General features: G+C 48.6%; 1 protein-coding gene across 1 annotated transcript; it reads left to right on the plus strand.

Annotated features, from left to right (window-relative positions):
* The first annotated feature begins 24049 nt into the window (after positions 1-24049).
* On the plus strand, positions 24050-24995 carry LOC125534998 (putative E3 ubiquitin-protein ligase SINA-like 6). The gene is made up of 3 exons (XM_087516087.1): positions 24050-24112; positions 24195-24851; positions 24960-24995. The coding sequence occupies exons 1-3, from the start codon at positions 24050-24052 to the stop codon at positions 24993-24995; spliced, it is 756 nt and encodes a 251-aa protein (XP_087372213.1).
* The last annotated feature ends 2271 nt before the right edge of the window (positions 24996-27266 follow it).

The following is a 27266-nucleotide window of genomic DNA, read 5'->3' on the forward strand; positions in this document are numbered from 1 at the left end:
CAGCAATGAGGAAAATCCTCAGTTCACGGACCTAGTCCGCATAATTGCTACTGTCAACTCTCAACTAAATTTTCTCTAGGAACATATATAAAATAGTAGAACTAAAGTGTAAGCTATGACATAATTTGCAAAGACCTTTTGACTATGTTCATGATAGTTAAGTTCATCTGGTTATTTAATGAACTCCCACTTAGATAGACATCCCTCTAGTCATCTAAGTGATACATGATCCGAGTCAACTAGGCCATGTCCGATCATCACGTGAGACGGACTAGTCATCATCGGTGAACATCTTCATGTTGATCGTATCCACTATACGACTCATGTTCGACCTTTCGGTCTTTCGTGTTCCGAGGCCATGTCTGTACATGCTAGGCTCGTCAAGTTAACCTAAGTGTATTGCGTGTGTAAATCTGGCTTACACCCGTTGTATGCGAACGTTAGAACCTATCACACCCGATCATCACGTGGTGCTTCGGAACAATGGACCTTAGCAACGGTGCACAGTTAGGGGGAACACAATTCTTTATATTTTAATGAGGGATCATCTTATTTATGCTACCGTCGTTCTAAGCAAATAAGATGTAAAAACATGACAAACATCACATGCAAATCATAAAGTGACATGATATGGCCAATATCATCTTGCGCCTTTGATCTCCATCTTCGAGGCGCGGCATGAACACCATCGTCACCGGCATGACACCATGATCTCCATCATCGTGTCTTCATGAAGTTGCCTCTCCAACTATTACTTCTACTACTATGGCTAACGGTTAACAATAAAGTAAAGTAATTACATGGCGTTTTCATTGACACGCAGGTCATAAATAAATTAAGACAACTTCTATGGCTCCTGCCGGTTGTCATACTCATCGACATGCAAGTCGTGATTCCTATTACAAGAACATGATCAATCTCATACATCACATATATCATTCATCACATCCTTTTGGCCATATCACATCACATAGCAAACCCTGCAAAAACAAGTTAGACATCCTCTAATTGTTGTTGCATGTTTTACGTGGCTGCTATGGGTTTCTAGCAAGAACGTTTCTTACCTACGCAAAACCACAACGGTGATATGCCAATTGCTATTTACCCTTCATAAGGACCCTTTTCATCGAATCCGATCCGATAAAGTGGGAGAGACAGACACCCGCCAGCCACCTTGTGCATGAAGTGCACGTCAGTCGGTGGAACCAGTCTCACGTAAGCGTACGTGTAAGGTCGGTCCGGGCCATTTCATCCCACAATGCCGCCAGATGAAGATAAGACTAGTAACAGTAAGCAAATAGAACAAATCATCGCCCACAACTGCTTTGTGTTCTACTCGTGCATAGAATCTACGCATAGACCTAGCTCATGATGCCACTGTTGGGGAACATAACAATAATTCAAAATTTTCCTACGTGCCACCAAGATCTATCTAGGAGATGCTAGCAACGAGAGAGAGGAAGTGCATCTTCATACCCTTGAAGATCGCTAAGCGGAAGCGTTACAAGAACGCGATTGATGGAGTCGTACTCGCGTCGATTCAAATCGCGGAAGATCCGATCTAGTGCCGAACGGACGGCGCCTCCACGTTCAACACACGTACAGCCCGGGGACGTCCCCTCCTTCTTGATCTAGCAAGGGGAGAGGAGAAATTGAGGGAGTACTCCAGCAGCACGACGGCATGGTGGCAATGGAGCTCGTGGTTCTCCTGCAGGGCTTCGCCAAGCACTATGGAGGAGGAGGAGGTGTAGAAGGAGGGAGGGCTGCGCCAGGGAAGGGGTGCGGCTGCCCTCCCACCCCTACACTATATATAGGGGCAAGGGAAGAGGGGGAGGCGCCCTAGGGTTTCCCCTAGGGGCAGCGGCCAGGCAGATTGGATCTCCCTAGGGAAAATCCTAGGGAGACTTGCCCCCCAAGCCAAGAAGGTGGAGGCTTGCCTCGCAAGCCAGGTGGAGGCGCCCCACCTCCCCATGTAACGTGGGAAAGGGTGTGGGGGGCGCACCACCCCTTAGTGGGCTGGTTTGCCCCTTCCCCTTTGGCCCATGAGGCCCTCCAACACTTGTCCGGGCTCCCAAAACACCTTTCGGTCATGCTGGCCATAGCCTGGTACCCCCGGAACACTTCCGGACTCCAATACCCTTCGTCCAATATATCGATCTTCACCGCCGGACCATCCCGGAACTCCTCGTGACGTCCGGAATCTCATCCGGGACTCCGAACTACCTTCGGTAACCACATACTATTTCCCATAACAACTCTAGCGTCACCGAACCTTAAGTGTGTAGACCCTACGGGTTCGGAAACCATGCAGACATGACGGAGACACCTCTCCGGCCAATAACCAATAGCGGGATCTGGATACCCATATTGGCTCCCACATGTTCCACGATGATCTCATCGGACGAACCACGATGTCGGGGATTCGATCAATCCCGTATTCAATTCCCTTTGTCAATCGGTATGTTACTTGCCAGAGATTCGATCGTCGGTATCCCAATACCTCGTTCAATCTCGTTACCGGCAAGTCACTTTACTCATTCTGTAACGCATGATCCCGTGACTAACTGCTTAGTCACATTGAGCTCATTATGATGATGCATTACCGAGTGGGCCCAGAGATACCTCTCCGTCATACGGAGTGACAAATCCCAGTCTCGATTTGTGCCAACCCGACAGACACTTTCGGAGATACCTGTAGTGCACCTTTATAGTCACCCAGTTACGTTGTGAAGTTTGATACACCCAAAGCACTCCTACGGTATCCGGGAGTTGCACAATCTCATGGTCTAAGGAAATGATACTTGACATTAGAAAAGCCCTAGCAAACGAACTACACGATCTTGTGATATGCTTACGATTGGGTCTTGTCCATCACATCATTCTCCTAATGATGTGATCCCGTTATCAACGACATCCAATGTCCATGGTCAGGAAACCATAACCATCTATTGATCAACGAACTAGTCAACTAGAGGCTTACTAGGGACATGTTGTGGTCTATGTATTCACACATGTATTACGGTTTCCAGTTAATACAATTATAGCATGAACAATAGACAATTATCATGAATAAGGAAATACAATAATAACCATTTTATTATTGCCTCTAGGGCATATTTCCAACATATGCCGCCGTTATTGGGAGACGAGGACGCCGCTAGCCTGGAGGGACGTCCACCTCTCTAACAGATGGCACTTGTCGGCCGACCACGTGCCGATCATGCCGGTCCCGCTGAGCGGCCGTGCGCGCCGCCAGGAGATCAAGCGCCGCCGCCACCTGCTCCCGGACGACCTCTACTACGACAAGAGGTACGCCCCCGACTCGGTCCTGTGGGACACTTGGTTCCGTGATGAGCACGACATGCGGCGGGCGGCCCTCTTCGCTGACATGTCGACGGGGCCGCAGCGGCCACGTGAGCACCGAGCGGCCGCTCCCCAGGCGCGCGGGTGTACGCGGGTGCGCGGCCTCACGCCCACGCCGTTGCCGTCGCCATCTCCATCGCCACCACCACCTCCTCGCATGACAGCGGAAGAGGAGGCCCGTCTCATGGCGCGTGTCATGGATGACTCCATGCACACGCACGATAAGCACCAATGGGAGGGCCTCGAGGAGATGACGGCCCTCTCCGCGGCCGGTGGCATCGCCATCCCCGAGCTGGAGATGGTGGCGAAGGAGGAGGTGATGGAGGACCCGCCAGTGGACCCATTCCACCCGGGCCTGGTGGGCCAGGGGTGGAGCTGGTCGTGCACGGCAGAGTAGATGGCGGCCGCCGTGGGGGGCATGAACTGGTGCCCCACGCCGCCGCGGTCACCGGAGCGGGATGCCTCGCCGTGGGAGGAGGTGGTGCAGGCACCTGCCACCTTCCGCCATGCCACCCCCGTGCACCAAGGACCGCTGGCCTACCTGTGGATGCCGCCGGACTATGTCGACCTCGTCAGCGACGACGACGACACCGACGGCCACTGAAGACGGCCGTCAGTGTCAAAATCGGCGGATCTCGGGTAGAGGGTCCCGAACTGTGCGTCTAGGCGGATGGTAACAGGAGGCAGGGGACACGATGTTTTACCCAGGTTCGGGCCCTCTTGATGGAGGTAAAACCCTACGTCCTGCTTGATTTATTCTTGATGATATGAGTAGTACAAGAGTTGATCTACCACGAGATCGGAGAGGCTAAACACTAGAGGCTAGCCTATGGTATGATTGTATGTTGTCCTACGGACTAAAAACCCTCCGGTTTATATAGACACCGGAGGGGGCTAGGGTTACACAAGGTCGGTTACAAAGGAGGAGATATCCATATCCATATTGCCTTAGCTTGCCTTCCACGCCAAGTAGAGTCCCATCCGGACACGAGACAAAGTCTTCAATCTTGTATCTTCATAGTCCAATAGTCCGGCCAAACGATATAGTCCTGCTGTCCGGAGACCCCCTAATCCAGGACTCCCTCAGTAGTCCCTGAACCAGGCTTCAATGACGATGAGTCCGGCGTGCAGTTATTGTCTTCGGCATTGCAAGGCGGGTTCCTCCTCCGAATACACCACAGAAGAGTTTGAATACGAGGATAGTGTCCGACCCTGCAAAATAAGTTCCACATACCACCATAGAGAGAATAATATTTCCACAAATCTAATCTGCTGACATGTTTTGGCAACATGACATCATGCCATGGCCCGGTGATTATTCGAACCGTTTTTCTTTAACCAGCCCCGCACATAACGCGAGGCCGTTTGTTGACACGTCTTGTCAAAGCAGAGATCGTGTCCCCCTTATTACGGGATTCTCATCAATACAGGCGTGGGTAACCCAACCGTGCCATCAATTATGACGCTTGGGGGATAAGCGAGTTTTACCAGGCTAGTGGGGGCGCATAGTTTTGTCCGCCCTTATAAAGGGATAAGGTTTAACCTTCTTCTACCCACGCCTTCTTCCTCCTTGCTCATCCATTCTCGCGCACTCGAGCTCCAACGCCCAAGTCCACATCCTTCTCCTCAACCTTCTCCAAACATGTCGGGAGCGGGAGGCAAGTGGATGGCTTCCTCCGTTACGGAGGGACATATAAAAAAGCTACGCGGAGCCGGATACTTGGCCGCGGATATCGCGCATCGGCTGCCTGCTGCGGGGCAGATCGTCCCTACCCCGAAACCTCACGAGAGCGTAGTTTTCCTCCATCACTTCCTCCATGGACTGGGGTTTCCCCTCCACCCATTCGTCCACGGCCTTATGTTCTACTACGGGATGGACTTTCACGATCTGGCCCCGAATTTCATCCTCAACATTTTGGCGTTCATCGTCGTGTGCGAGGCTTTCCTCTGCATCCGGCCCCACTTCAGTTGTGGCTGAAGACCTTCAATATCAAGCCGAAGGTGGTGGGCGGCCAACAAGCGGAATACGGCGAAGCCATGGTGGGCAAGATTCCTAATGTTATATGGCTCGAAGGCTCCTTCGTGGAGACCATAAAGGGGTGACAATCGGCGTGATTCTACATCACCGAACCGCGCAACACCAACTGGGTGGCGGCCCCCAAGTTTCAATCCGGAATCCCCATGCGGCTCACTTCCTGGAAGGAGAAAGGCCTGTCCTGGGGTTCATCGGTGGAGCTGGACGGACTCTAGAAGTGTATACGGAACATGACAAGTAAGAAGCTTAAGCTTGTCAACATAGTCCAAGTCATGCTCTTCCGCCGGATCCTCCCGTGCCAACAACGGGATTTCAACTTATGGGAGTTCGACCCGGCCCGGCACCAGACTCTAAGCGAGCTCTTCGACACGATGCACAAAGATGTTTGGAGGGTGCTGTTCAAGGGTGTCGAGGTCCCTCCCTTTCTCACCAAGGACCGCGGGCTAAGCGCGAAGCGCCCTGCGAATTCGGTAAGTCCTGTACATCTGGTAGGCTATTTATTTCCCATAGTTTAACCATGTGCAGGGTCTGAGCTCCCATGCCTTTGACAGGACTGGGGGGAGACGTCGGGGCAGATTAACTGTCCGGCCCCTCTGCCCGAAGATAATGCGGACGCTCTCCTGACGGAGATGCTGACTCCGGCGCCTTACAAGGTGCCGGAGAAGACCAAGAAGAAGGCCAAGGGAACCCGAAAGAGTTCCCGGCGCCAGGTGGTATCGGACTCATCGTCCGATGACTCTGTGACGCACTCCTCCCATGAAGATGAGGAGGAAGATGAAGATGCTCCCCCTCCAGCCGGGGGAGATAAGAAAATGAAGGCCGCCCCAACCGGGGGCCGAAGGGTCCAAGCACTACAAAAAAAAGACACATCCGTGACATTTTAGGCCGAACGAATTTTTTTTCTGTCATACATATGACACTTCTATGACAATAATTGTGACAAAACCCGGTATCATCACAGATGTGGTGGGCTCCTACTTCTATGACAAAAATCATGACAGAAAATGGGCTTTTCGTCCTGGGCGGGCCAGAGACGCAGCTGCATGACATTCTTTGGGCCATTCATGACGGAAAAAACCGTGGTAGAAGCGAGGGGGAGGAAAATTTCGGGGAGTTCCCGGTTACGGTGGGAGGTCGGGGGCCGAGCGATACGCGTTTCTCTCATACACGTACGCGCGTGTGTGCGAGGCGTTGGGCTCTAACTGAACCCGAGCGATTGCACTGCAGGCTACGCGTTACTGAACCCGAGCGATCGATCGATGGCTGTTAACTGAACCAGATCGAGCGATTCCTTCGCTACTGCTGCTAACTGAAGCCGATCGATGGGATGAACGGTGAGCGTTGCGGGGGGGGGGGGGGTTGGATGAACAGTGAGCGGTGGCGTTGCCTCTGGATGAACAGTAGACAGTGGAGGGGTGCCCGTGGAGGGTGTTGGAAATATGCCCTAGAGGCAATAATAAATAAGCTATTATTATATTTCCTTGTTCATGATAATCGTTTATTATCCATGCTAGAATTGTACTGATAGGAAACTCAGATACATGTGTGGATACATAGACAACACCATGTCCCTAGTAAGCCTCTAGTTGACTAGCTCGTTGATCAATAGATGGTTACGGTTTCCTGACCATGGACATTGGATGTCATTGATAACGAGATCACATCATTAGGAGAATGATGTGATGGACAAGACCCAATCCTAAGCATAGCACTAGATCGTGTAGTTCGTATGCTAAAGCTTTTCTAATGTTAAGTATCATTTCCTTAGACCATGAGATTGTGCAACTCCCGGATACCGTAGGAGTGCTTTGGGTGTGCCAAACGTCACAACGTAACTGGGTGGCTATAAAGGTACACTACGGGTATCTCTGAAAGTGTCTGTTGGTTGGCACGAATCGAGACTGGGATTTGTCACTCCGTGTGACGGAGAGGTATCTCTGGGCCCACTCGGTAGGACATCATCGTAATGTGCACAATGTGATCAAGGAGTTGATCACGGGATGATGTGTTACAGAACGAGTAAAGAGACTTGCCGGTAATGAGATTGAACAAGGTATCGGGATACCGACGATCGAATCTCGGGCAAGTATCGTACCGATGGACAAAGGGAATTGTATACGGGATTGATTAAGTCCTTGACATCGTGGTTCATCCGATGAGATCATCGTGGAACATGTGGGAGCCAACATGGGTATCCAGATCCCGCTGTTGGTTATTGACCGAAGAGTCATCTCGGTCATGTCTGCATGTCTCCCGAACCCGTAGGGTCTACACACTTAAGGTTCGGTGATGCTAGGGTTATAGAGATATTAGTATGCGGTAACCCAAATGTTGTTCGGAGTCTCGGATGAGATCCCGGACGTCACGAGGAGTTCCGGAATGGTCCGGAGGTAAAGAATTATATATAGGAAGTGCTATTTCGGCCATCGGGACAAGTTTCGGGGTCACCGGTATTGTACCGGGACCACCGGAAGGGTCCCGGGGGTCCACCGGATGGGGCCACCTGCCCCGGGGAGCCACATGGGTGTAGGGGGTGCGCCTTGGCCTATATGGGCCAAGGGCACCAGCCCCAAGAGGCCCATGCGCCAAGAGAAGAGGAAAAGGGGAGAGTCCTAAAGGGGGAAGGCACCTCCGAGGTGCCTTGGGGAGGATGGACTCCTCCCCCCCTTGGCCGCACCCTTCCTTGGAGGAAGGGGCAAGGCTGCTCCCTCCCCCTCTCCCTTGGCCCTATATATAGTGGGGGGAAGGGAGGGCAACCATACCTAAGCCCTGGCGCCTCCCTCTCCCTCCCATGGCACATCTCCCTCCTCCCGCAGCGCTTGGCGAAGCCCTGTTGGAATCCCGCTACTTCCACCACCACGCCGTCGTGCTGCTGGATCTCCATCAACCTCTCCTTCCCCCTTGCTGGATCAAGAAGGAGGAGACGTCGCTGCTCCGTACGTCTGTTGAACGCGGAGGTGCCGTCCGTTCGGCGCTAGAATCATCGGTGATTTGGATCACGACGAGTACGACTCCATCAACCCCGTTCTCTTGAACGCTTCCGCGCGTGATCTACAAGGGTATGTAGATCCACTCCTCCCTCGTTGCTAGATGACTCCATAGATAGATCTTGGTGACACGTAGGAAAATTTTGAATTTATGCTACGTTCCCCAACAGTGGCATCATGAGCTAGGTCTATGCGTAGTTTCTATGCATGAGTAGAACACAAAGTAGTTGTGGGCGTTGATTTTTTTCAATATGCTTGTCGTTACTAGTCTTATCTTGATTCAGCGGCATCGTGGGATGAAGCGGCCCGGACCAACCTTACACGTATGCTTACGTGAGACCGGTTCCACCGACTGACATGCACTAGTTGCATTAGGTGGCGTGCGGGTGTCTGTCTCTCCCACTTTAGTCGGATCGGATTCGATGAAAAGGGTCCTTATGAAGGGTAAATAGCAATTGGCATATCACGTTGTGGTTTTTGCGTAGGTAAGAAACGTTCTTGCTAGAAACCCATAGCAGCCACGTAAAACATGCAAACAACAATTAGAGGACGTCTAACTTGTTTTTGCAGGGTATGCTATGTGATGTGATATGGCCAGAAGGATGTGATGAATGATATATGTGATGTATGAGATTGATCATGTTCTTGTAATAGGAATCACGACTTGCATGTCGATGAGTATGACAACTGGCAGGAGCCATAGGAGTTGTCTTAATTTATTTATGACCTGCGTGTCAACATAAACGTCATGTAATTACTTTACTTTATTGCTAACCGTTAGCAGTAGTAGTGGAAGTAATGATTGGCGAGACAACTTCATGGAGACACGATGATGGAGATCATGATGATGGAGATCATGGTGTCATGCCGGTGACAAGATGATCATGGAGCCCCAAGATGGAGATCAAAGGAGCTATATGATATTGGCCATATCATGTCACTATTATTTGATTGCATGTGATGTTTATCATGTTTTTGCATCTTGTTTACTTAGAACGACGGTAGTAAATAAGATGATCCCTCATTAAAATTTCAAGAAAGTGTTCCCCCTAACTGTGCACCGTTGCGACAGTTCGTTGTTTCGAAGCACCACGTGATGATCGGGTGTGATAGATTCTAACGTTCACATACAACGGGTGTAAGACAGATTTACACACGCGAAACACTTAGGTTGACTTGACGAGCCTAGCATGTGTACAGACATGGCCTCGGAACACAGAAGACCGAAAGGTCGAGCATGAGTCGTATGGTAGATACGATCAACATGAAGATGTTCACCGATGTTGACTAGTCCGTCTCACGTGATGATCGGACACGGCCTAGTTGACTCGGATCATGTAATCACTTAGATGACTAGAGGGATGTCTATCTGAGTGGGAGTTCATAAGATGAACTTAATTATCCTGAACATAGTCAAAAGATCTTTGCAAATTATGTCGTAGCTCGCGCTTCAGTTCTACTGTTTAGATATGTTCCTAGAGAAAATTTAGTTGAAAGTTGATAGTAGCAATTATGCGGACTAGGTCCGTAAACCGAGGATTGTCCTCATTGCTTCATAGAAGGCTTATGTCCTTAATGCACCGCTCAGTGTGCTGAACCTCGAACGTCGTCTGTGGATGTTGCGAACATCTGACATACACGTTTTGATAACTACGTGATAGTTCAGTTAAACGGTTTAGAGTTGAGGCACCGAAGACGGTTTTTTGAAACGTCTCGAAACATACGAGATGTTTCAAGGGCTGAAATTGGAATTTCAGGCTCGTGCCCACGTCAAGAGGTATAAGTCCTCCGACGATTTTCTTAGCCTGCAAACTAAGGGAGAAAAGCTCAATTGTTGAGCTTGTGCTCAGATTGTCTGAGTACATCAATCATTTGAATCGAGTGGGAGTTGATCTTCCAGATGAGACAGTGATGTTTCTCCAAAGTCATTGCCACCAAGCTGCTAGAGCTTCGTGATGAACTATAATATATCAGGGACATATATGATGATCCTTGAGATATTCGCGATGTTTGACACCACAAAAGTAGAAATCAAGAAGTAGCATCAATTGTTGATGGTTGGTGAAACCACTAGTTTCAAGAAGGGCAAGGGAAAAAAGGGATGCTTCATGAAACGGCAAATCAGCTGCTGCTCTAGTGAAGAAACGCAAGGTTGAACCCAAACCCGAGACTAAGTGCTTCTGTAATAAGGGGAACAATCACTGGAGCAGAATTACCCTAGATACTTGGTAGATGAGAAGGCTGGCAAAGTCGATAGAAGTATATTGGATATACATTGTGTTAATGAGTACTTTACTAGTACTCCTAGTAGCACCAGGGTATTAGATACCGGTTCGGTTGCTAAGTGTTAGTAACTCGAAATAAAAGCTACGGAATAAACGGAGACTAGCTAAAGGTGAGCTGACGATATGTGTTGGAAGTGTTTCCAAGGTTGATATGATCAAGCATCGCACGCTCCCTCTACCATCGAGATTGGTATTAAAACCTAAATAATTGTTATTTGGTGTTTGCGTTGAGCATAGACATGATTGGATTATGTCTATCGCAATACGGTTATTCATTTAAGGAGAATAATGGTTACTCTGTTTATTTGAATAATACCTTCAATGGTCTTACGCCTAAAATGAATGGTTTATTGAATCTCGATCGTAGTGATACACATGTTCATGCCAAAAGATAGTAATGATAGTACCACCTACTTGTGGCACTGCCACTTAAGTCATATCGGTTAAAACGCATGAAGAAGCTCCATGTTGATGGATCTTTGGGCTCACTCGTTTTTGAAAAGTTTGAGGCATGCGAACCATGTCTATTGGTGTATATACATGAAGAAACTCCATGCAAATGGACCGTTTGGACTCACTTGATTTTGAATCACTTGAGACATGCAAATCATACCACATGGGCAAGATGACTGAAAGCCTCGTTTTTAGTAAAATGGAACTAGAAAGCAACTTGTTGGAAGTAATACATTTTGATGTGTGCAGTCCAATGAGTGCTGAGGCATGTAGTGGATATCGTTATGTTCTTACTTCACAGATGATTTGAGTAGATGTTGAGTATATTTACTTGATGAATCACGAGTCTGAATTATTGAAAGGTTCAAGTAATTTCAGGGTGAAGTTGAAAGATCGTCGTGACAAAAGGATAAAAGATCTATGATATGATCATAGAGATGAATATCTGAATTACGAGTTTGGCACAGAATTAAGACATTGTGGAAATTGTTTCACAACTAATACAGCCTGGAACACCATAGTGTGATGGTGTGTCCGAACATCACAACTGCACCCTATTGGATATGATGCATACCATGATGTCTCTTATCGAATTACCACAATAGTTTATGGGTTATGCATTAGAGACAACCGCATTCACTTTAAATAGGGCACCACGTAATTCCGATGAGATGACACCGTATGAACTATGGTTTAGAGAAACCTAAGTTGTCATTTCTTAAAAGTTTGGGACTGCGACGCTTATGTGAAAAAGTTTCAGGCTGATAAGCTCAAACCCAAAGCGGATAAATGCATCTTCATAGAATACCCAAAACAGTTGGGTATACCTCCTATTTCAGATCTGGAAGCAAAAGTGATTGTTTCTAGAAACGGGTCCTTTCTTGAGGAAAAGTTTCTCTCGAAAGAATTGAGTGGGAGGATGCTGGAGACTTGATGAGGTTATTAAACCGTCTCTTCAACTAGTGTGTGGCAGGGCACATGAAGTTGTTCCTGTGGCACCTACACCAATTGAAGTGGAAGCTTATGATAGTGATCATGAAACTTCGGATCAAGTCACTACCAAACCTCGTGGGATGACAAGGATGCGTACTACTTCAGAGTGGTACGTAATCCTGTCTTGGAAGTCATGTTGCTAGACAACAATGAACCTACGAGCCATGGAGAAGCGATGGTGGGCCCGGATTCCGATAAATGGCTCGAGGCCATAAAATCCGAGAGAGGCTCCATGTATGAAAACAAAGTGTAGACTTTGGAAGAACTGCTTGATGGTCGTGAGGCTGTTGAGTACAGATGGATTTAAAAGGAAGACGGACAATGATGGTAAATGTCACCATTAAGAAAGCTCGACTTGTCATTAAGAAGTTTCCCGACAAGTTCAAGGAGTTGACTATGGTGAGACTTTCTCACTCGTAGCGATGCTAAGAGTCTGTTGGAATTATATTAGCAATTACTGCATTATTTATGAAATCTTGTAGATAGGATATCAAAACATTGTTTCCTCGACGATTTTTGAGGAAAGGTTGTATGTGATACAACCGGAAGGTTTTGTCAATCCTGAAATATGCTAATAAGTATGCAAAGCTCCAGCAATCCTTCTGAGGACTGGAGTAAGCATCTCGGAGTTGGAATGTATGCTTTGATGAGATGATCAAAGATTTTGGGTGTATACAAAGTTTATGAGAAACTTGTATTTCCAAAGAAGTGAGTGGGAGCACTATAGAATTTCTGATGAGTATATGTTGTTGACATATTGTTGATCAGAAATGACGTAGAATTTCCGGAAAGCATATAGGGTTATTTGGAAAGTGTTTTTCAATGGAAAGCCTGGATTAAGCTACTTGAACATTGAGCATCAAGATCTATAAGGATAGATCAAAATGCTTAATAGTACTTTCAAATGAGCACGTACCTTGACATGATCTTGAAGGTGTTCAAGATGGATCAGTCAAAGAAGGAGTTCTTGCCTGAGTTGTAAGGTATGAAGTTAAGACTTAAAGCTCGACCACGGCAAAATAGAGAGAAAGGACGAAGGTCGTCCCCTATGCTTAAGACGTAGGCTCTACAGTATGCTATGCTGTGTACCGCACCTGAAGTGTGCCTTGCCATGAGTCAGTCAAGGGTTACAAGAGTGATCCAAGAATGGATCACAGGACAGCGGTCAAAGTTATCCTTAGTAACTAGTGGACTAAGGAATTTTTCTCGATTATGGAGGTGGTAAAAGAGTTCGTCGTAAAGGGTTACGTCGATGCAAGCTTAACACCTATCCGGATAGCTCTGAGTAGAGATACCGGATACGTATAATGGAGCAACAATTTAGAATAGCTCCAAGTAAAACAGTTATTTGGAATGGCTCCAAATGTAGCGTAGTAGTTGCATCTACAAGATAACATAGAAATTTGCGAAGTACATACGGATCTGAATGTTTCAGACCCGTTGACTATAACCTCTCTCACAAGCATAACATGATCAAACCCAGAACTCATCGAGTGTTAATCACATGGTAAATGTGAACTAGATGATTGACTCTAGTAAACTCTTTGGGTGTTAGTCACATGGGGATGTGACCTTGAGTGTTAATCACATATCGATGTGAACTAGATTATTGACTCTAGTGCAAGTGGGAGACTGTTGGAAATATGCCCTAGAGGCAATAATAAATAAGTTATTATTATATTTCCTTGTTCATGATAATCGTTTATTATCCATGCTAGAATTGTACTGATAGGAAACTCAGATACATGTGTGGATACATAGACAACACCATGTCCCTAGTAAGCCTCTAGTTGACTAGCTCGTTGATCAATAGATGGTTACGGTTTCCTGACCATGGACATTGGATGCCATTGATAACGGGATCACATCATTAGGAGAATGATGTGATGGACAAGACCCAATCCTAAGCATAGCACTAGATCGTGTAGTTCGTATGCTAAAGCTTTTCTAATGTTAAGTATCATTTCCTTAGACCATGAGATTGTGCAACTCCCGGATACCGTAGGAGTGCTTTGGGTGTGCCAAACGTCACAACGTAACTGGGTGGCTATAAAGGTACACTACGGGTATCTCCGAAAGTGTCTGTTGGGTTGGCACGAATCGAGACTGGGATTTGTCACTCCGTGTGACGGAGAGGTATCTCTGGGCCCACTCGGTAGGACATCATCATAATGTGCACAATGTGATCAAGGAGTTGATCACGGGATGATGTGTTACGGAACGAGTAAAGAGACTTGCCGGTAACGAGATTGAACAAGGTATCGGGATACCGACGATCGAATCTCGGGCAAGTATCGTACCGATGGACAAAGGGAATTGTACACGGGATTGATTAAGTCCTTGACATCGTGGTTCATCCGATGAGATCATCGTGGAACATGTTGGAGCCAACATGGGTATCCAGATCCCGCTGTTGGTTATTGACCGAAGAGTCATCTCGGTCATGTCTGCATGTCTCCCGAACCCGTAGGGTCTACACACTTAAGGTTCGGTGACGCTAGGGTTATAGAGATATTAGTATGCGGTAAACCGAATGTTGTTCGGAGTCCCGGATGAGATCCCGGACGTCACGAGGAGTTCCGGAATGGTCCGGAGGTAAAGAATTATATATAGGAAGTGCTATTTCGGCCATCGGGACAAGTTTCGGGGTCACCGGTATTGTACCGGGACCACCGGAAGGGTCCCGGGGGTCCACCGGGTGGGGCCACCTGCCCCGGGGGGCGACATGGGCTGTAGGGGGTGCGCCTTGGCCTATATGGGCCAAGGGCACCAGCCCCAAGAGGCCCATGCGCCAAGAGAAGAGGAAAAGGGGAGAGTCCTAAAGGGGGAAGGCACCTCTGAGGTGCCTTGGGGAGGATGGACTCCTCCCCCCCTTGGCCGCACCCTTCCTTGGAGGAAGGGGCAAGGCTGCGCCCTCCCCCTCTCCCTTGGCCCTATATATAGTGGGGGGAAGGGAGGGAACCATACCTAAGCCCTGGCGCCTCCCTCTCCCTCCCATGACACATCTCCCTCCTCCCGCAGCGCTTGGCGAAGCCCTGTTGGAATCCCGCTACTTCCACCACCACGCCGTCGTGCTGCTGGATCTCCATCAACCTCTCCTTCCCCCTTGCTGGATCAAGAAGGAGGAGACGTCGCTGCTCCGTACGTGTGTTGAACGCGGAGGTGCCGTCCGTTCGGCGCTAGAATCATCGGTGATTTGGATCACGACGAGTACGACTCCATCAACCCCGTTCTCTTGAACGCTTCCGCGCGTGATCTACAAGGGTATGTAGATCCACTCCTCCCTCGTTGCTAGATGACTCCATAGATAGATCTTGGTGACACGTAGGAAAATTTTGAATTTATGCTACGTTCCCCAACAGAGGGGTGGATGAACAGGACCCCGTGGTGTGGAGGGCTGGATGAACAGTAGACGGTGGAGGGGTGACCGTGGAGGGGTGGTTGAACAGGACCCCGTGGTGTGGAGGGCTGGATGAACAGTAGACGGTGGAGCAGTGGTTGAACAGTAGCCGGTGGAGTAGCGCGCGGTGGAGGCTGGATGAACAGGAGCCCGTGGAGGCTGGAGGAGGTCGACGGTGGAGATGAACAGTATCCCGTGGAGTCCCGTTTTGCGGTACGCCACACCCCTCCCGATGAACAGGACCCCCGTTTCGACCGTGGCGCTCCAACACAAGTCCGTTTCCTCCGTTTTGCGGTACGCCACACCCCTCCCGATCAACAGGACCCCGTTTCGACCGTAGGAGGTCCGTTTCCTCTGTTTTGCGGTACGCCAGACCCCTCCCGATCAACAGGATCCCGTTTCGAACGTGGCCGGTCGAACACAAGGCCGTTTCCTCCGTTCTGCGGTACACTAGGCCTCGTTTCCATTGCCTGTTCCGTCCAAGCCCTCCCGATGAACACGATGCATTCCATTGACTCCCCATGAACACGTCGCATCCCGTTGCCTCCCCATGAACACGACGACGACGTTGTTTCTCTGTTCCCACCCAGCCATGTACACGAGCCCTGGCCGTACGTATGCGCGAGTAGGCGTTCGAGACCCCGCCCGTATGTACACATACGTGGCCGTATTTTCTTTCTTGCACCTTGGCCGCTGTACGTACGTGTAAATGCTACGTGCGCGCCTCTACTACGACACGTGCGCGCCTCTGCATCGACCAGTATGTACGTACACGTTCGCGACCAGAATGACAATGCTACGTATGCTTCGACCAGGTGGGTCCCGACTGTCAGGCACTTCCTTGCGTGCGAAGATGTAGCTGGTGGGTCCCAGCAGTCAAGGGGAAACGTTTTTTTCGTGAAATACGGTGGCCCGTCCGATGGGTCCCGCTGTCAGGTGGAGGAATAATCATTTTGCACGTAATAAGGAGGCACTTCCTTGCTGCGGCCGTGGACCCAGCTGTCAGCCTCTCCACGTACAATCCATGTCCAATGGAAGCCGTTCCTTGACCACGTTGACCACGCCGGGCCGAGAGCACCAGGGCGGTGGACGACGGCGAGGCCTAGGAAGGGGACGACGTGGAGCTGGGGAAGACGCGGCAGTGGATGCCCACGCGTAGAGGAGTACGAGGGTTCACTGGTTCGCTGCGGTGTGAGGCTGCCGTCGCCGCAGAATAACAGGGGGTGTGGGTGAGTAGAGGGATGGCCTGGCCAGCGGTGGGAGTAGTAGGGGGCGGTGAGGCCTCTGCCGCATCGCAGCCGGCCACGGGAGGCAGGAGCACGAGGCACGACCGGCGCTGGTTTGGGCGGCCGGAGAAAGAAGACCAGAGGTTGAAGAAGCACTACGGCCGTTGGATGGACATCGTACGGTCACTGGAGCTAGAATCGTGCATATTGACTAAGTTGACAAAGCCCTCCGTCCCCGTCAACTTAGTAGGCCCACAAGTCAGCCTGCCACTATACTGGGTCCCAGCTAACAGGGGGAGTATTCATTTTTTTTGTGCATAATAAGGAGGCACTTCTTTGCGTGCGAATATATAGCTGGTGGGTCCGAGCTGTCAGCGGCGGTAACGTTTTTTTTCACGAAATACAGAGGCCCTTTTGGTGGGTCCCTGATGTCAGGTGGAGGAATCATTATTTTATGCGTAATAAGGAGGCATTTCCTTGCGTGCGGCCGTGGACCCAGCTGTCGGCCTCTCCACGTAAAGTCCACTTCAGATGGATGTCGGTCGTTGACCACGTTGACCAGGCCGCGCCGAGAGCACCAGGGCGGTGGACGACGGCGAGGCATAGGAAGGGAACGATACGGAGGAAGGGAAGACTCAGCAGTTGTTTCCCACGCGGAGGGGAGTACGACTGTACGAGGGTTTACTGGTTCGTCTGCCATTGCCGGAGAATAACAGCAGGTGTGGGTGAGCAGAGGGATGGCTAGGCCAGTGATGGGAGTACGGTGGGGTGGTGAGGCCTGCGCGGCAGCAGAGCCGGCCGCGGGGAGGAGGGAGTAGGCAGTCCCGCCGGCGCCTGTTTGAGTGGCTGGAGCAGGAAGAGCAGAGATTGAAGCAGCACGACGACCGTTGGATGGCCATCCAACAGTCACTGCTTGTGCGTCAACCTTTTTTTTAGGAAAGCCTCAAATCTGTAGAAAACAGCATACAACCCATTTGCTAATTCTTAAGGTTCTTTTGGAGCCCATATTCTTTTTGTTAGCATTACAGCCCATATTGTGGACACGGTTAAAAAATTATACGAATTTTTGCATATTTCGGTGCGGTCCGAAGTGTTTTTAATCCCGAAATTTCGACTCACATTCAAACTGATTTTAAAAATAAATGTATATCAATATAAAATCCAACAAATTCTCCACACATAAAAATTAATGTAATTTAAAATCTCGAAATGAAAAAAAGATATTTGAAACTAATTGCCGGTTTGATGTGTTTTAAAAATGTACAGCTCATTTCTCCTTACTGATGGGCCATTTTCTCGGCCAACCGAATGAAAGCTTTCCTCGTCTTGAAAGATTTGCAGCCCAACAGGCCTGACAAAGCGACTTACTTGGCAAATCACAAAAAACTGGGCTGTGGCCGTGGACCCAGCTGTCAGTCCATTTTTTAGTCCATTTGGTGGGCTGGGTGAAACAATGATGTAGCATCTATGCAGCCCATTTAAATCCCATTTGCATTTTTCTCAAAAGCCGCGGATTTGCTGGGCTGGGTGAAAATATCATGTTGGGCTAGACGGAGAAATGTTATAAAAACATAAACACAAGATTGCACGTCAGAAAAATCTTTGCAAGCTTATATACGCAATCACTAGGAGTTAACTTGCCAAGTTATATATAAACTATTATTATTGTCATTTTGTAAGAACTTTCAACTTATGAAATAAAATATCATTTTAATTTGATGAGTTAATAGTACGTGGGGTATTATTATTTTTTAGGCTAGACGTGGGACAGTTGAGTTGGTTCTAGGGGAAAGTACTGGGAGAAAACTCAGTTTACATCGAAAAAGAAAGTGGGAGAAAATTCAGAGACCTGCTGGGTCCACCTGAGGAGGGGAATATGTTGGGAGGAAGGAGATTCAAAGCACGGCAGCCGAGTGAACTAGTTTTTTTACGGACAAGTGAACTAGTTTACATATATAAGCAAATTGCCACTAAAAAAGCAATCAGGTTAATGGGTTCTTAAAAGAAATATTTCGGATAAAACAGATAATTAATTACGACACATAGGCTAATGCATGAAATACTCACATGATAAAGGTGCTTATGAACAGATAAAGTACAACATCTAAACCTTCCTGGCACACTTGATCATGACGCTGCGGCTGTCCGTGTACTCGTCGGTTACGGGAAGCAGACACGCCCTCATGTCCAAGATCTGCATGTATATCTCGTAGCATGCGTATGCGCCCTTGGCCGCGTAGGTTATGTAGGCTAGATTCAGAGGTACCTCCCACGTGTTCAGGTCATCTTCTTTCATGTTGGCGTATCAGGGGTCGATGATGGTCTCAGCGAGGTCAACCACGGAGTCCTTCTCCTTCCCGTTGCTGATGATCTTGTATTGCTTCTGGATGTCGACAAGCTTGTTGCACCAGATGGCCGAATCGTCACGTTCTTCCTTCTCTCCACCGTAGCGAAGGTGCAGTCGGCGCTGCCGATGAAACGGGCGAATGCTCCAGAACCTGGTGCAACCAAAGGACTGAGGCGAGGCAGAGCTTCACCGAGTCCGTATAGTTGGTGTACATCACATTCAACTTGGTGCAGCCATAGGACTGAACGGCAAACTCAAAGGGGAACTCCTTGTTGAAGTCCATATCCAGCAGGCTCACCCCTCGGATCGCCATTGGAGTCTCTTCGAGTGAACGAGTGTGTAGGCGGCGACAGTAGTTCGTTTTTCAGCTCTTGGGGAACTGGATTCAACAGTAAGTTGAGTGTGTACAGGCGACAACAGTTACTACCCCTCCCTCGTCCGCTGCACGCCCGGCAGAAGATGCACCCTCGGCCACACGTCGGTTCATGAGCGGGTCTGTATTGGTACTGTAATAACAGGAGTTAGTGGTCACTTTACTTAAATTTAATTAGCTTTAATAGAAGTTTGTACTTAAAACAAGCAACGCATTCGCTCGTTCTATCAGTGCCACAGGATCAACATGCACAACAATTAGAATTATTATTCTCAGGACACACACGATCATCACATTTGTCGCACTTTCATAAAAGATAATACTACCGAGTTTGAACTGTTTTTTATGGTTGTTGTCCTCTGCATCATCATGCCGTGTTTCCCAGCTTGCAAGATTCAGAACCAACAAATAAGATCCAAATAATAAGTACAACAAAGATTCCTACACATCTCATTGATTCCCAGCTTGCAAGATTCAGAACCAATAAATAAGATCCAAATAATAAGTACAACAAAGATGCCTACACATCTCACTGATTCCCAGCTTGCAAGATTCAGAACCAGCCCATTAGACCCTTTTGATAAAGTGAATATCGGGATTAAATCCATCTTGACTAGCCATGTCATACAATTGAAGAACTTGGCGAATGCTCTTGACCGTCACAACATCTGTAGTTGAGTATTCCTATTTGCACAACATGTTTGCACAACACAAACAAGGAGACAGGCGAGCATGATTTCGCTTTAATAGCGGCCTCCTTGAACTCAACCTCCAGGTCTACTTGGATGAGGTCTGCCTGGAGTTCCATGATTCAATTCATGCGCCTTTTTCTGCAGTTCACCTGAAATGAAGCAAAGATTGCATCATTCAGCTAGCCAGAAGTACTTGCTCTTATGAGTTGGCAGGTTCTTCTTTAGTAGTTGCACTAAAATTGAGGAACATTAAGGTTGGCTGTCCGACTCATGTAAGGTGCAACTATAATTTTCTTATCCTTTTGTGCAGTTCCACTAAAATAAAGTGCCATTGTGGTGACAGTGACGACTCCATCTTGAAAGGCTAATAAAATGTTGCACGAGATTACCAGCATAACTTGACGGAGATTTTGGAAACTCCAATCACCATTTTGTGCAGTTCCACCAAAATTGAGAGATGTTGCCCACATGACATTTTAGTTGAACTGCACAAGACACTCATTCCAAAAAAAGTGTTTTGTGCAGTTCACCATAAGGTCACAATAGCAACAAGGTGAAATGGATATCCCTATCTGCACAAAAATATAGAAAGTAAACAGTTGCTGGTCAATAAGAATATATAAAACATATACAAAATGAAAAGAAGCATCTTAATTATATTCATGGCAATCACGCAAGGACAGTAGAAATTTTAAAACATCAGCAATGCTTCATGTTACCAGAAGCATTACGATCAACAATGAGATTCCTCAAATATGGGATTACTTTAATGGTGGCATTGCTTGTTTACCAGACACAGTAAATCAACAACAGCTAAAGAGTTGGTTTAAGGGCATGGGACCGTGGGACACTAGGACACTCAGCAGCGTAAAGGAGCAACTTACTTATCATACTGGGGAAAATAGCAGGAGTGCCATTTGTAACACAGTTTAATTGCATCTTATCACTGGAGGCATTAGATTAACAATAACACTGGTTAGACATGTCCCCAAGGTAACAGTGTGATCGCTTCATTTTACATGCGCCCTTACATTAACAACAACAAAAGGTTGGTATAAGGACATGCGACAGTGGACGCATCAGAACAATGTACCTACAAGGAGGCATAAAGTGGTGATGCCGAGTTTGTTCATGCTATGTGAGGGCAGCAAACCTAATCCTGGAGACCTTGTACTATGTGAGGGCAGCAAAGCTAATCCTGGAGACGTTTTACTATGTGAGGGCAGCAAATCTAATCCTAGAGACCTTTTACTATGTGAGGGCAGCAAATCTAATCCTCGAGACCTTTTACTATGTGAGGGCAGCAAATCTATTCTTGAGACCTTTTACTATGTGAGGGCAGAAAATCTAATCCTGAGACCTTTTACTATATGAGGGCAGCAAATCTAATCCTGGAGACATTTTACTATGTGATGGCAACAAATCTAATCCTGGACATACTCTATTGACTTGTCCGCCAGCCGCCACTTTCTATCCTTTTTCCAACCAATAATAGATCTGTTCCTTATCCAGAGTTTACTGCGTTTTCCCATTATTTCCCTTTTCAACCAAGAGACCGGTTGGGTATCCGGTCTCTACTACTTTCACCATATTATTTCCTCTTTGAATCAAGTCCTAGATTTATGCTACAACTTTCCCTCCTTTCTTCGTTGTTTGAACAAAGCCCTAGATTCGAATGCATGAAGTAGCTTTACCTCTAATAATACTAAAAATTTAGGTGGCTTTGGAAGAGCTGATGGGAGTAGAAAAAGATGCACATGCAGACACGTGGGGAGCTAGGGCAGTAGAGCAAGGCCGCTTTCGAAGAACTTATACCTGAGGGTCGCCGGGATGTCGGCGGCGGCAGGTCGGATCTGCGGACAATACAACAGGGAGGAAGAAGGGTCGGAGGACCTCCCGAGCCGGCGCTATGTCAGAGAGAACGGCACGGACAGAGGATCGGGCCCCTCCGGCAGCTGTGGGTTTCCTCCCTCGGCGGCGATGACTGTTTGAACGATGCCTGCGGTCGCCAGCACCATATGGAAACGCTGCGCGGTGCGGGGCCGCAGGCCGGCGCCTTGGATGATTTAGCACAACCGACGGGCGCTCGCGTCCATTGCCTCCATAGGTGCTTGTGGCTTCTGGTCACTTGGTCTTGGATTGGAGTGAGCAGTGTTGCGCAGAGACTTGGGAGTAGATGGATTGGTGTGGTGGGGCTATACTAGCAAGTAGTTGTACGTATTAGTACAATAGTGGGCTCACATAGCAATTTTGTCTCATGCAAGAGCCTGGCTATATGCGTGCTCCAATGTTCGCAACTGCAACGTTCGGTTTGCGCTTGGCTCTTCACCTCTTTGAGAAGACGAACAATGATGTTACTACTACTGCTTCTACAGTGTCGAATCCACTGCTGCATGTCCGTCCACCGCGAGCAGTACGGATAGCTTGTTGTAGAAGTACTACTAAGTAAAAGCCTGTCCTTGTTTGCGAGCAACCGCGCGCATGGGTGAGGGAGAAGCGTGTAGTAAAATCAAGCTTCTCCTCGTTGTACGAGTTGACGCGACACATCATAGCACTGGCCCCACATGCTTGCCTCTAAACTTGGCTGAAAGACCCGCAGTGTACAATATATTTGCTACAACCTCTAACATTTACCCACCACAAATTAAAATAAATGTGGCCGTATGCATCGTTCTGATGCAGAGACCGGGGAGTCCCCCCTTTTCGAAAAAAGAACAAATTAAGATATATATTCCTGTCTTGACCAGATGAGCGTGCAAACTACAATCACCAGGGTGTCAGGTAGGTCCAGAAGACTATTGTTTTTTAAAATTCGAGACGGCCACATAGCATGGAGCCGACCCCAATGATTTCAAGCTTACAGGCATGGTACACGCTATCCTAGACTACTCTACACATGAAACTGCCACACGAGCGTCCGGGCCGTGCTTGGCTCTTCGCCTCTTCGGGAAGTCGAACAATGATGGAGTACTACTGCACTGGAGGAGTACTACAGTACGCTTCTGGCCATCTGACATCGATTGAACTGCTGCATGTCCACCGCGTGCGGGAGGGAGAGCGTGTAGCGAAAGCTTCTCCTAGTCTTGGCAGCCACCACGCTCATGGGCGAGGGAGGGACGCTCCTGCCTTTGCGTGTATGACAGGTGGGCCCGACATGTGTGTGGCCAACCTGTCATACAACCAAAGGCAGGTGCAATTAAGTCCGCGAGGGAGAGGATAATCAAACTTCTCGTTGATGTACGAGTTGACGCGACACATCAAAGCACTGCACTCGATATATTTCAATAATTTGCGTTTACCGATGCATTAATTACAACGCATGCATGCATGCCGTGACTCTCCTTTTGATACTTGCATGTGATGATTTAATGCACCTTGAAGTACTATAAAATATGTGACGGTAAAGCTTTGTAATACCCCGGCCCAAGTCGAGAGATGGTTGTGCACGAGGAGGGCGAGATCATGCAGACCGAACAGGACCCGACGATGGAGCTCTCTAAGGTGGTGTTTGGTTCTCTAGTCCTAGGACTTTTTCTAGTCCCATCTAAAAAGTTCCTAGTCCCTAAAAATTCCCTCCCTGTTTGTTTCCAGAGACTAAAAAGTCCCTAGTCCCTTCCTAGATGTTATTAAATGACCATGTTGCCCCTAGTATATAGAAAATAACAATCAAACAACACCATGGGGTGGCGGGCCAATGGGTGCATGAAGGGACATTGTTGGAGAAGTCCCCAAAAGTCCCAAAAAGACTCTCCTTGAGAGTCTTCTTCATTTAGTCCCAAATGCCTAGTTTAGTCCCTAAAAAGTCCCTCCCGTTTGGTAAAAAAGTCTCTAAGAGGGACCTTTTCTAGTCCCTACACAAAAAAGTCCCTGGAAACAAACACCCCCTAAGGTCTCGATGGACCTCACCGTGCTCCACTGCCCCTTGTGCTTCCGCCCCTTGACGCCTCAAGTGTATGAGGTTCGAATACACCTCGTCCGTTCGGTTGATTGAGCAAGGTGCATGTTTCTTGATTGATGTGTTGTTCAATTGATTTCTGCAGTGCAAGGGAGGGCACCTGGCCTGCGCGGACTGCCGCTTCGAGCGCCCCGAGAACCAGCGGCAGTGCCAGAAGTGCGAGCGCGGCGGTGGCTACGACGTGCAGAACACGGGGGTGGACTCCGTCCTTTCGTCAGTGAGGGTGGAGTTCCCGCACGAAGGTTGTGGGCTCTACGTCACTTACCACAAGCTCGCCGATCACCAGAGCGTGTGTCCGCTCGCGCCTTGCAAATGCCCCGTGCCCGTCTGCGGCTACGAAGGCCCGCCGCCGGCGCTCTACCACCACATCAGCATCGCGCATCCCATGCCCGTGCACAGGATCCAATACGGCAAGGTGCTCCAGCTGCAAGTGCCACTGTCGGAGCCACGGCTCTTGCTGTTCGCGAAGGAGGACCGCCACACGTTTTTCTTGGTCGGTGGCATGCTCGACATCAGCGCGCCTATCACCGTGTCGGTCGTCTGCATCAGAGAGGGGGCGTCCCCACTACCGCACTACGTGGCCAAGCTGTGGGCGAACGGCCCACCGGGGGAGCCTAAAGGCACGACCAACACCGTCAAGGTGGAAACGGAGGTGAAAAGCAGCAAGGATCCCGGCGACGTCGACGTGCAGGAGCTGACCTTCTTGACAGTTCCGCCCAAGCTGCTGGCCGGGGCTAAGCTTGTGTCCCTCCACATTCAGATTGACAAGCTCACGTCCTAAATGTTTCTACATTGCCTTCTGTTTATCTTAGTAATATGCTAATATACGGATTACCTTGGTCTACTTTAGCTTAAGAAATGGTGGGTTTTGGTGGCGATGCAGTAATTACTTCGACATTAGATCAGTAATTTCCAACAGTCGAACGAATATTTTGTGTCCGTTGGATATAAAGTTCCTTTGGGTAAGAAGTACTACTTGTCATCAAAATGGATAAAAGGAGATGTATGTAGACGTATTTTAGTTCTAGATACTTTAATGGTGGAGTACTACAGTACGCTTCTGGCCATCTGACACCGACTGAACTGCTGCATGTCCACCGCGTGCGGGAGGGAGAGCGTGTAGCGAAAGCTTCTCCTAGTCTTGCCAGCCACTACGCTCATGGACGAGGGAGGGACGCTCCTACCTTTGTGTGTATGATAGGTGGGCCCTACATGTGTGTGGCCAACCTGTCATACAGCCAAAGGCATGTGCAGTTAAGTCTGCGAGGGAGAGGATAATCAAACTTCTCGTTGATGCACGAGTTGACGCGACACATCAAAGCACTGCACCCAATATATTTCAATAATTTGCGTGTGTGACTCCCAGATGCAGAGGCCGGGGGTCATCATCCTCCTTTTCGAGAAAAAATAGACGCGTGTGTGAGAGGACGAGTGCGTGCGTGCACCTCTTCTCTTCCTGTATAACATACTACTAAACTCAGAGTACAAGTTTTTGTGGGTGGCACGATGGTGCGTGCGAAAAGTCCCGAGAGATAGGTTTAATGCATTAATTGCAATGCATGCATGCATAAAGTACATGCATTGGTCAATTTTCTCTTAATACTTGCATGCAATGATTTAATGCACCTTAGAATCTGAACATGTGTTGGGGACAACCAAATTGAGCCTTATAAAATGGAAAAACTAAAATTTTGAGATAAGCCCTACAAAACCGGAAAGGAGGGAGTAGAAAAAGAAGTACTCCATCCGGGAATAGTGCCGCACTTCGAAACTAGAACCGTCAATAAATTTTGAGCTTGCGTCTCGTCACATTCCAAATTACTCCACGCTATATTGAATTGCAAACATGTTCACACCGATCACAACCTAAACGGTTTCCCACTTAGGAGCGTATTAGTACTCGGTTATAAATACTAGTATGCCATGATGACTGCACATTCCTCCTCAACTCCTCATCCACAAAAACAAACAAGTCATTCAGCATCCTTCCCTTGCGTCTGCCATGGCCAGCGTGAGTTCTGGGTCGAGAGATTGCCACCAGGGAGAGGCGAGCATGGAAGCGGAAGCATGAGAGATGTCCTGCCTCGCTGCGAGAGCAGCCGACATGTCCCGCCGCGCGGAAGTAGCAGCACAGAGGTCCCGCCGCACCGTCGATGCAGCAGACTGGTCCGGCCGCGCCGCGGAAGCTGTAGAAATGTCCCGCCGCGCCACGAATGCAGTAGAAATTTCCCGCCACGCCGCGGCGGCCTGGGAAAATTTCTCACATGCACGCGGCGACAGTTACAGGCGCATGCATGCGATCGTCCATAGCCAGACGGATCAGATCTCCCACTCGGCGAGGTTGCAGGACGACATGGTAGCCTTGTTTGAACAGGCTACCGGCGTCATCCGGCAACTAAGGGAGGGCAATGAGAGGCTCCGTGCCGAGCGCGACCTGCTGAGGGAGTAGATCGTCCGAAGTGCAAACCTGCAGGAGGAGACTAGTGCCTTGTTGAAGAAACTTATGGACGAGAATGACATGCTCCGCAACGAGCGCCAAAGGATGGTGGAGGAATCCGTGGATGTTCTCTAGCAGCGTCTTGAGGACACGAAAGAGCTCATTGCCGCTCGCCGCGGAGACTAGTTTCCTGGTTTCTTTTGATGTAATAATCGGTTTAGGATGTGGATTGTGTCGTCGGTTGTGAAATGTTGGGTTCTAGCGCGGATGTTTGGCCTTTGTTGGCCTCTTGGGATGTTGCGATTTCAATCTGGTAGCTTTTAGTCCTTCGTGTTAGGCTGGAGTTGTGCTGAACTTCTTGTGAATTGTGGTGGTTTTCAGTAATGAAAATCGGAAGGGGCAAGCCCTTCTTTGATCAATTTTTTTAATCGTCCTTATATATTCATCAGTCTTGCTATAAGTCGCAGTAGATGCTATATAGGTCCGTCGGATCTTACATCAAGATCTGTGCTTTCAGATTTTCTTTTTTCTCTCTTAAATCTCAGTCGAGTGAGACATAGCCATGCCATTAAACAGAGGCTCGGGCGCCGTTAATTGAGACCTTGGGAGAGAGGTGGACCGCAGATGGAGGTCAAAGGGCTCTCCTCCCGATAAGCACGCGCAGGGGTCTGATCGCACGCCTCTCGTACTTAAATAGCTACCATGCACATCGCTTCCTAG

This window comes from Triticum urartu, chromosome 3A (assembly GCF_056163025.1).
Source record: "Triticum urartu cultivar PI428250 chromosome 3A, HENAU_Tu73, whole genome shotgun sequence".
Lineage (NCBI taxonomy): Eukaryota > Viridiplantae > Streptophyta > Magnoliopsida > Poales > Poaceae > Triticum > Triticum urartu.